Source organism: Garra rufa, chromosome 3 (genome assembly GCF_049309525.1).
Source record: "Garra rufa chromosome 3, GarRuf1.0, whole genome shotgun sequence".
Lineage (NCBI taxonomy): Eukaryota > Metazoa > Chordata > Actinopteri > Cypriniformes > Cyprinidae > Garra > Garra rufa.
Window position 1 is genome coordinate 42019007 of NC_133363.1, and position 11500 is coordinate 42030506.

The 11500-nt window shown below is 37.0% G+C and overlaps 1 protein-coding gene across 1 annotated transcript in view; it reads right to left on the reverse strand.

Annotated features, from left to right (window-relative positions):
* The window catches only part of mybpc3 (myosin binding protein C3), a 39575-nt gene extending 29900 nt beyond the window's left edge, over positions 1-9675 (reverse strand). Inside the window, exons 1-7 of the mRNA XM_073836174.1 lie at positions 9651-9675; positions 3940-4209; positions 2687-2836; positions 2513-2599; positions 2281-2429; positions 2058-2175; positions 1286-1334 (exon numbers count right to left, since the gene is read on the reverse strand). Of these exons, the coding sequence (XP_073692275.1) occupies positions 1286-1334; positions 2058-2175; positions 2281-2429; positions 2513-2599; positions 2687-2836; positions 3940-4209; positions 9651-9675 (848 nt within the window). The remainder of the gene's footprint in view (positions 1-1285; positions 1335-2057; positions 2176-2280; positions 2430-2512; positions 2600-2686; positions 2837-3939; positions 4210-9650) is intronic.
* Between the last annotated feature and the right edge of the window lie 1825 nt (positions 9676-11500).

Sequence of the window (11500 nt, forward strand, 5' to 3'; positions counted from 1 at the left end):
AATAGAAACTGGAACAGTGCTGCATTATACTGTTTGTAAACACACTTTGTTGAAGGATGACAAAGATGAGGGTTAAAAAGACAGATATGCTGATGTACAGAAGAAACCCATAGCAGACATCCTCTGTGATCACACATCACTGTACATATCAGACCTAGGCAGCTGTGGTTATAATAAGGCAAAAATATTATAACAAGTGATCATCTCAATCCAAGAGTCTTCTTTCTGATCTGTAAAATTGGTAGTATTTGAAAGATGTGTATCTATGACCCATGATGAACATCTAGCACATCACCATGGCATGAAGAGGAGCAGCAAAAGAGACACGTCAGTCAAAGTTTGTGCAGCTAGTTCCACTGATTTTGACAAGGTGTCAGCCAAAGTTAAGAAGTGCGTCAAGAGATTTGTGTTATTGCGTTTCAAATAACCAGAATTAAAGTATTTCAAAACAGTCACGGACAAATGCAGTTTCTGATTAAACCGGTGGCAGCGTTATTAGTGTGATCCTCTAATTTGCTCACTCTTAATCAGTGTCTGCACTTGAAAAGATCAGTGGACAGGGAAATCATATTCACTTTAAGGCCCCCTGCCTCTGATACGCCAGTAATGAGTGTTGGGAAATTGCCCTTCTCACAAAAACAAGAGAAAAGATTGAGAAGAGATGGAGGAAGAGAACAGAAAGGAAATGAGAGTTTGCAAAGATCCTTGGAGAGTGAGTCATAAAGCATCAGCAATGACTAATATCAGTCTCCTTAGATGTTGGCAGACAAAGGGAGAAGATTGAAAAGGACAGAAACAAAAGGGCAAGCTATAACAGTTGACTGACAGAGGGACACGGATGGACACTGAAGGACTCAATGAACTCTTTTTGAAGACAAATCAGAGGGCTTGGTTGGGTAAAGACAATGACCGTGTGAATATATCCCCTCCTGCTGCAGCAAACCCCTATAGCTACCTGCCAGCTTCTCCCATCTTCTTCTTACCACCTGCACTGGCGCTCCTGGGTGAGCAGCAGTTCCAAAAAGGGTTAATGCCATATAACTGCAAATTTGATCTCCCAAATGCTATAAACCTCATAAAGAAGAGCTAGGATATAGGCACATAAAATGTCATCGAACACCACAACATTCAAGAAGGCAAACAAGCCAGGTAAGCACTTTGATATGTTCCTGAAATAGCATGATACTGCTGGCCTGCATGAGTAATCCCTATTTAAATATTTTGTAAAGCAATTCTTAAAATGAACACTTTGTGGTTTATTCAAATAAAAAAAAGAACTACTCACGTGCGTCTAAATGCAGTGCGAATATCAAACCCTTCTGTTGTACGAGCCTCTGGAGTAGAAGGTACACAGTGAAAAGCACACATTACCAATTATTTTGGTAGAATTATTAATTAAGACAAAAAAATAATTTCTTGTTTGATATTTGTGGACCACAAAACCCGTCTTAAGTAGCACAAGTATATTTGTAGCAACAGTCAAACATACATTGTATTGGTCAAAATCATTGATTTTTCTTTTAAACTCTTAAATATAAAGGTTGTTTACTGGCATCAGCATTTCTATGAAGAACCTTGAACATCGATGAAACCTTTTCAAATGCAGAAAAGATTCATTATAGTCAAAAAGGTTGTTTAGATTTTTTAAAATTTCTTCAAAATGTTTAAAAGGTTCTTTGGGGAACCAAAAATGGTTCTTCCATGGCATCACTTGAAAAACACCCTTTTGGAGCCTTTCTTTTTTAAAAGTGTATGCCAAAATCATTAGGATATTAAGTAAAGATCATGTTCCATGAAGATATTTTGTACATTTTCTATCGTAAATACTGTAAAGGTGATTTTCTCAATATTTAGATTTTTTGCACCCTCAGATTCAAGATTTTCAAATAGTTGTATCTCGGCCAAATATTGTCCTATCCTAACAAACCGTTCATCAATGGAAGGCTTTATTCAGCTTTCAGATTATGTATAAATCTCAACTCAAAACATTGACCATTATGACTGGTTTTGTGGTCCAGGGTCACATTTACCAAGCATTCAAATAGTTTTTTTATTACCATGTACTACTAGGTCAAAATTGCAGCTGTCAAACTTGTCTCTAGAGGACACCTCACAACGATAAGCTCCAGCATAGTTGGCTTTAGCTGCAATTATATGCATCTCAAAGGTGTATATCTGAATAGAAAAAGAGCTTTGGTTAATTTGACTTATTTCTGACTTTTGAGGTTTTCTAAATATGTTGAGGTAGAATATTACATCCAGTAAGTGTTTGGTACTGACCTTAGTGCTGCGGTCATAGTGCTCTTTGAGTTGCAGGTGCTTTCCTGACTTGCTGGCCAGATCCATCCACTTTCCTTTGAACCATTTTACTGTGGGCTTCTTCAGCAGAGATTCACCACACACACGAGAAATGAAAATAATGTTCTCACCTACATTGGGAAACAGATTGGAAGAAGATTTTGATTTCATATGTGCTATCCATTTCTTAGTGACCAGAGGCCCTGTTACTCACCTACATTTACCTCCCCACTTTGAGGTTTTTCAGTGAAGAGGCCAGTAAGGTCCTGCCTCGTGTCAGGCTGATGACTCTCAGGCAGAACTTGAAGAATGAACAGAAAAATAAGTTTGTCATCCAGTCAGTTTTATGTGTAATGTGTAATGAAATTAACTGTGTTTCTGTATTCACCTTCAGGTGCTACGCCATCTGACGCTTCACCAGTTCCACTGGTGTCTGGTGCTGAGTTTTCAGTACGAGCTGGTGGAGCCTCTTTAGGTTCTTCAGGCTTCGGTTCTGCAACTGCAGGATCTGGGGATACAGCTTTTTTGGGTTCCTTCACTGCAACAGTAAAAAAAAAAAATCCTTAAAATGTCTTTCTGGAAGATGAAAACAAGTGGTAATAACCCATTTGGGTCAGAGAAGTTCCCCCTTTCACTGTTGATGAATGTAAGTCCCTAAAGCCTTACTTCCACATTACTAATTTGTAATTCATTATTCCTGCATCTATAAAAGGAAGTATGTATCACTTCTATAGCATTTTAAACTTTTGATTCTGAAACTTTTTCAGATTCTGTTCTGAAAAATTCAGAGACATATTGCCTTCAAAATGCAGTATACCTGTCTATTAATGAACGTGATTTTGCTTGCAAAGTTTCATTCTCTTGAGCCCTTTTTAGCTTTGATATCACTCTTTTTACAAAACTAATGGCCACATAAATTAGGACAGACTTGCTTTTGATCTTCCGCTGTGTCTGGATAAATGGCTCTAAATACTTGACTAATAACCATTGACTGAAACAACACTGGCAGAGCTGTTAGAGCTCCTCTTAGTCCCAATATATCCAGATAAAGCACAGCATTAATGGAAGATATAAAACACTGGCCATATATAATGTGATAAGTCTGCTATAGCTAAACTAATAGCTCTAATATTATTTAATATTAGAAAGTTATACTGAACCTTTTTCATTGATGTACTTCTATTTCAACAAGTATAATTGTGTTGCTTTTTCCTAAGGATTATAGCTTCAAATTAAATCTGTTTGCAATGAAAGATTAAAATTAGACAACTACAGTAGATTTTAGTTTGACCTCCTAGACCCAATCATTTAACCCACACTTATCTTTTGTCCATGCATAATGCCTAACATGATCACAAGCTCCACGAATGGACAATCCGGGGCATAGGTGTTTGAAGTGAAGAACAGCTATAAGAGTCTGGTGAGTTTCCCCAAATTTCATAGCAGGCTGAGAAATCTTTACAAAAGGTGATAACATGCTCTGAAAAGGTGCTTTAAAAAACAATCAGTTGCAACTCTAGACAAAAGTGACTTGGAAAGGAAAATTGGTTGTGGTGCTGACTGGTTTACAAATAAACCAAAGGTGGGGTAAAAGTGAGTTAAGCATGGGAAGATGTGAGTCACCATCCAAACATCACCCACCTTCTGATTCTTTTATTTTTAATTCAAATTTGACCTTCGACACCCCAGCAATAACTGCATATCCCACTGCATCCTCCTGAACTATATTGTTTATGGTGAGAGAGTGTAAGTTGCCCTCCGCCGAGATGGTGTATTTGTAACTGGATGAGATGTCCTTGGAGTCTCGCTGCCATCTTACTTTTACATCAGGCTTCTCGGTCTCTGCTTCAAATATGACTGTTGCCCCAATCTCAGCAGTCTGAGACTTTGGTTTCTTGATGAAAGCTGAGACTGAAGGAGTGAGGGAGGCAGGGTAGGTCAGATGGATGCATTTCCAAAATCTCCACATCAAGCTGTTACTTCTGAAAATGTCCTGCCCTGACCCTGTGTCCTCTCTAGCCACTTCAATATCACATTATTTAAATGTATGTGATGCAGGGTCAGAAATCAACTTTTCCATTAAATTGATTTCCAGGGGCATTTTCATACAGGCAATTTTTATAATCACCTTACTATAATAATCACCATGCTATGTTGTCTTTATGATGTCAAATACTTAAATTTACCCAATTATACTGTTGTCAATAGTGTTTAAAATTGTTTCTAAATTATAGCAGCGTTGAACAATGTAACCCATCACAGACATATCTGTTAATTTCTTGAACGCAATAACCGGAAGTGTTTAAGTTAGAACCGCTTAAAATGCAGAGTTTGCTGAGTAGTGCAAGCTCGGGAATCCTATCATTATAACAAAGTGTAGATACGATTTAAAGGAGAAGTCCGGTGTGATATTGACCTAAAGTGTGTTGAATCATGATACCGAGTGTGAACTTACCCTTCATAGCTCATCTCGGCTTGTCCACTGCAGTCCAAAATCTGGCGTTAGTTAGCCGATGCTAACAACAGGTTGTCAATGAGGGTGAATAGGGCATCGGACTAGCCATGTAAATAAATCACTGTTTTACACCATTTACGAGGTACAAAGTAGCGCCACACTTCATTGGTAGACTTCCAAGGGCCCTGGCATTTAAAACGAGACATTGAGAACTTTGAAAAAGCACTTGTAGTTTATTTACAAGAAGATTTATACAGACATTCCCCTTAGTAAAATTACCATCTTGAATTTAGTCACGATAAGTCGAGTGACGAGCACGAAGGAACTTATCAGGTTATCAACTTATCAGGTTGTAGTTTCCTTCCTGCTCGACACTCGACTTATCGTGACTAAATTCAAGATGGCGGCGACCGGTAATTTTACTAAGGGGAATGTCTGTATAAATCTTCTTGTAAATAAACTACCAGTGCTTTTTCAAAGTTCTCAATGTCTCGTTTTAAATGCCAGGGCCCTTGGAAGTCTACCAATGAAGTGTGGCGCTACTTTGTGCCTCGTAAATGGTGTAAAACAGTGATTTATTTACATGGCTAGTCCGATGCCCTATTCACCCTCATTGACAACCTGTTGTTAGCATCGGCTAACTAACGCCAGATTTCGGACTGCAGTGGACAAGCCGAGATGAGCTATGAAGGGTAAGTTCACACTCGGTATCATGATTCAACACACTTTAGGTCAATATCACACCGGACTTCTCCTTTAAATAAGAGATTGATTGGGCAGTGTAGAGAGCTTACTAATGTTGCACAATCGCAGTGAACTTAAGTGAGTGACAGCTTTTAGAGACATAATTTTATTTATTTTGATGTTTCAAAATGACTCTTGTGTGCTTTTCCTTGGTGCGCCGGCGTGAACTGCCACACACTCGTATTAAATGCACGTATTAATGCACTCTTATAAATGCACAAATGCGGTGACTGGAGATTTTCGCTTAATAACAAATTACATTTTTTATTTTTTTCTGTAAACACTATTGTATGTCTTCAGAGAACACTTGGAATATGCAATGAGTTGGGATAATTTTATGTTTGTAATAAGATTGAAAAAGTTTACAATTTATTATATGTGACCCTGGACCACAAAACCAGTCTTAAGTCGCTGGGGTATATTTGTAGCAATAGCCAAAAATACATTGTATGGGTCAAAATTATAGATTTTTCTTTTATGCCAAAAATCATTAGGAAATTAAGTAAAGATCATGTTCCATGAAGATTTTTTGTAAAATTCCTACTATAAATATATCAAAAAGTAATTTTTGATTAGTAATATGTATTGTTAAGAACTTAATTTGGAGATCTTTAAAGGTGATATTCTCAGTATTTTGATTTTTTTGCACCCTCAGATTCCAGATTTTCGAATAGATGTATCTCTGCCAAATATTGTCCTATCCTAACAAATCATACATCAATAGAAAGCTTATTTATTGAGCTTTCATATGATGTATATATCTCAGTTTTGTAAAATTTAACCTTATGACTGGTTTTGTGGTCCAGGGTCACATATGGACAAGTGCAAGCATTATTTTGCTTTTTTGTGATCTGAAAACATAAATAAGGTAGCTTAATATTGCTTTAGAACAGTGTCAGGTTGACTAATTATTTATTGGTTGTGAAGGGATACATAAACTATAAATTATGAGAGTAAGCGAGCAAAATAAGGCGTAAAAGAGCACATAGTAATTGTGTTGGGGCCCCATACTCGGCATTTGCTTAGGCCCCCCATATCACTAAGTCCACCCCTGTGTAAAAAAACAGAATCTTAAAGGGCTGCAATATTACAAAAATCATTATTGTATTGATTACTGCTTTTTATATTTTAATAATGATTATTAAAGATATAGAAAACAATATCAAGTTCTTGATCTGCATTTTGGGTATGTCACATTCTTTTTACAGACAAACATGTTGGTTCATGACGTTAGCCTAATCTAGTGCAAGTTATGCAAAAACTCCTGTTATAATCACTGAAGCTACGAAATTATTCTTTTATTTACGTCGTATCTGGACTGTGTTGTTTATGATGAGGGAATTCGTGAGCTCCTCTGATTGGCGCGTTTTCTGCTCTGACTAATCTAAGCGCCTTTGATTGGCCAATGCATTCCTAAGTTCAACAGAAACGTGTTTGATTGGTTCTAAGGCTCAACGCAGCACAAAACAGCACATAAAAGTGTTCTAATGTAAAATCTAATCTAAATGTAACTCCACAAATGGACATTTTAATCTAATCTAATAACTAGTAGCCCACTATACCATTTAGCAATACAATAAAACATGTACACATAAGTCACCCTAGAATGAAAGCTAGAATGATAAGTATATAATTTGGTATTTAGTATTTTGCCCCAGCACAATTTAGCAAAGTTATTACATATCTGTCAGGATTAGAAATCTAAATCAAACTTTATAATAATTTTGACCCTGAATCACCAGTCATAAGGGTCAATTATCTGAAATTGAGATTTATGCATCATGCATTTATACAGCTGAATAAATAAGTGTTCCATTGATGTATAGGACATCAAGGATGTCCTATAGGATATGTTAGGATAGGACAATATTTGGCTGAGATACAACTATTTTAAAATCTGGAATCTGAGGGTGCAAGAAACTCAAAATATTGAGAAAATCACCTTTGAACTTGTGCAAATTAAGTTCCTAGCAAAGCACATTACTAAAAAAATTAAGTTTTGATATATTTATGGTAGGAAATTTACAAAATATCTTCATGGAACATGATCTTTACTTAATATTCTAATGATTTTTGACCCATACAATGTATTTTTGGCTCTTGCTACTAATATACCCATGCTATTTAAGACTGGTTTTGTGGTCCAGGGTCACATATGAGGTAATGGAGTTTGTTTTTGAACCACACTCTGCAAACTCAAAATTACTGTTTGTATTGTTTTTGTTATTGTGATTTTTAGCAATGTGCTACTACATTCAAATCTACAAATGTAATTCTAAACTAAATAGATTTGTAGTGGCCTTTTTATGTCCCGTGAAAAAAAATCTAAAACATGTGATGTATTTTTATTCTGTAAAACTGTAAAAAAAATACCAGTGAATACCAAGTTATATTAGAAAACACAGTGTGAAATGCATATACACAGACATTTACCCATAGCATATGATATGAATAGCTTAAGCAATATTTAGTAAACTGCTTTTTCCTTTTGACACTAGAAGGTGCTGCTGGAACTTGATCTTCATGGCTATTGTTACTCGCATGCCTTGAATTATTAACTGCTTATTCATCGTTCTTTCTTTCACTTTGAGTTACACATCTTCAGTCACATCAGTGCAAATGGTTCAAGCATAAAACAAGCCAACCCTCTGGGTTTAAAAATAGACTGCATGTGCTCCCCATGAGAACTGCAGTCCACGTTGACACAGCCGCAGGTAGCTGCTAGATGGATTAGCTAGGATCTATTTCGGTTGTTTATCAAGTCCTGGTCCTCTTTCGCCATTTCAAAAACTGCTGGTATCCACATAGTCTTTGTTCCACTGCTGCCATCTGGATGGATGGAAGCAGTGATGATAAACTAATGATGTCCCTGTGGTAAATATATTTTGAACTATAATGTCTGTGAGGTAAGCACAAAACATGTTTATTTGAAATGTCTGGTTAAATGTCTAATAGAAGAATGATATATAATAAAAGATAGGAAATTGCCTAGAGTGAAAGAGGCAGGTCATGGGATAATTAAAGTCGCAAAGTGTCAGCCAGTAGTTACTGGAGTTTACAGTAAGCTGGGACGGGAAAGGAAACTATTTCATGACGGTGACATTTCTCATGAAGCTTATTCTAGATGCTGATGGTTGCCATTCAAGCATTTAAATCCTTGCTGTGTCACTCAAAGGCCTTCAAAAGAAAACTGATTCAGTCATGATAAACTATTATTAAGACAATTTTGCTGTAGAGATGTCCTGTTGTGAGTCTAAAGCAGTGGTTCTCACCTATTTTGTCTACTTTAACTTTGTCCAAGACAATATTCAACCTTATCTAAGCTTTACCTATAAGCTTTTTTTGTTGTTGTTTTTTCAACTACATTAATTTTAAGACTTATTGGGGCCTTCTTGGAAGTTTTTGGAGGACTCTGGTAGAGAACCACTGGTCTGGGAAGAAAAAGTGTGAAGAGAAAGTGTCTGCAGATGGATTGCGTGGCTATCACTGCACTCCATTGCTTAATGCTGAAAAGTCATGCAACAGCATTGCTAAAATGCTGTAGGTCTTAGCGAATTTTACTGCAATAGGCTGTCAAACAGGTGCTATCACATTATGGCAATCCTTTAATTCCTGCTGAGGCAGGGTTATTCTGTTCACTTTGGAAAAATGCCCTTTAGCCCACTGCTATTATTCTATCAGGGTTGCTTAGATAGGCCATTAAACTGCATTTTGGTTTAAAAGCTGTTCATATTTTCTTTTTCAGCTTCATGAAAAGCACGCACTACAGTCACATGCTTTGAATTCTTTCCATACATGTTTTTAAAAAAACAGCAGGTGCAGCATACAGAACTTTTTAAAAGAACATTGTGACAATAATGAAACTGCTCATCAAATCAACTGACACTGCCCATTTTGTCAATATGTTTTTCAGATTACAACAGATGAATTGTTCACATGATTACAAGACAAGAATCAGAGATGCAGGTTTTAAGTGACAGAAAACACAGTACACATCAGGTCAAAGTTCAGAATGGAAAGGTAATATTCCCTCAACTCAACAATAAAACAACTCAAAAAAAAAAACATAGGTTAAAAGTATCTCCTGACTGACCAAAATTCTGTTACACATCCATCTGTCAAAGAATTAAGAATAAAATAAACACTGGCATACCTGTTTTTTTAGTTGGCTCCGGCATCCTGGTTGAGTGTCCCTACAGGGTTCCAACAAACAGGCATTGTGGACACAATCTCCAACACTTCCCTTTTAATAGATACCTCCCGCCCCCCAAATGTCACATAGTGCATGCCCCAAACCATCCTGCCCACCCCTTCACCCATGTACCACAATGACCTATGATTGAGACCACCTTCCATCACCTCCATTGGATGACAGAACTAAAGAAGGTGGATGGAGGATAAGGAAACAGGGACTGGATGGGTTAAATTTAGAGTCTGACTGTAGCAAAGAATCTTGAGATCTTCCCTTCCCATCTTACTGCTTTTCTTGTTTGTTTGTAATATTTTTAGTATTCTTGAACAACCTCTGACCTTCAGGAAGCTACAGCTTTTACATCAGCTTTTTTGGATTCTGGATATATGAATATATTTGTTACCCTGGACCAAAAAAACTTAAGCAGCATGGGTATATTTGTAGCAACAGCCAAAAATACACTGTATGGGTCAAAATGAAAGATTTTTCTTTTATGCTAAAAATCATTAGGATATTAAGTAAAGGTCATGTTCCATGAAGATATTTTGTAAATTTCTTACCGTAAATATATCAAAACTTAATTTTGATTAGTAATATGCATCGCTAATGTGACACTGTGGTCCAGAGTCACATTTAGTTAGCTGAATCTAGAATTCAACAAAGAGGTGATATTGTTACATCATAATGGAGGGTGTGTTATTGCTGATGGTAATATCTTGTATAAAAAGTGCCAAGAAAAGCTTAAATTGGACAAATAAGCCCAAACTGACAGCTATTATCAAAAACAGTGTGTGTTTACTTCCCCGCCACTGCAGGACCCCTTTCAGTCAAGCATTACTAAGTTTGACCTTTCTGTCAAGAGTCTAATGGTAATGATGCTTGTCTGGAGCACACACTCCAGTAACAGTGCCTGAATTCGTACTGTGGGTTGAGCTCATTCTTACAGACAATTCTGAATTGGTGGGGTCTTTGTTAAACAAGACAACTAACTTTTTAAACAAAATGGCCCTAAAAACATAAACTGACTAACATGCCTTTTTCAATATCGTCTTAAGGTCATTTTATGCGGGATAAAGATACATAATTTCGCGACTGCGTTCACTTCCCCTCATGCTTTTGTTCACCTTTTGACCCTGAAACATAAAGGACACAACTGGACACCTTTTGATGTATCTTTCCTTGATCTTACCTTTAAAAATTCAGCCCTGTTGTTTAACCGAATATCGTAATACATAAACATTGTATCTTGACAGATCTCTATTCACCTACTACTTTTGGTTACAAGTGCAAGGCATCGTTGCTTTAGACGAAATGACAGTTACTTGCTGTCCTTTTGAAGCTTTTAAAAGTCATATTGTATTAAATAACCGTGCTTATCAATTCCACCTACAACCGTCCACGAGTTTGATGTGTTTTATAGCCTACTCTTTTGACCACCGTCACACAGATCTGTCAGCGCCTTGTCATAGCATCAGACGGTCATACTAGCTGCATACTTACAACTGCATGAAAGAGTTCATTCAGTTGGGGGTACGACATAAAAGCCAAGAGGTCTTGCAGTTGTAATGACTATATATTTGCTGTGGACCCCGCAGCTGGCTTTCTTCTAATCTAGCTGTGAATCCAAAAGGATCTGCCACAGCTGAATCACCATGACTGTGACATGCTGTGAGTGCGCTATAAGTGTTTAATTGTAAAATGAATAACCTGACTAATTGGATAGACAAAAACAAAAAAGACGTGTATCATGGTGAGCTCTCGACACGATCAACGCAAATAAATCAAGCATAAGCACAGACTACGTGAGCTCC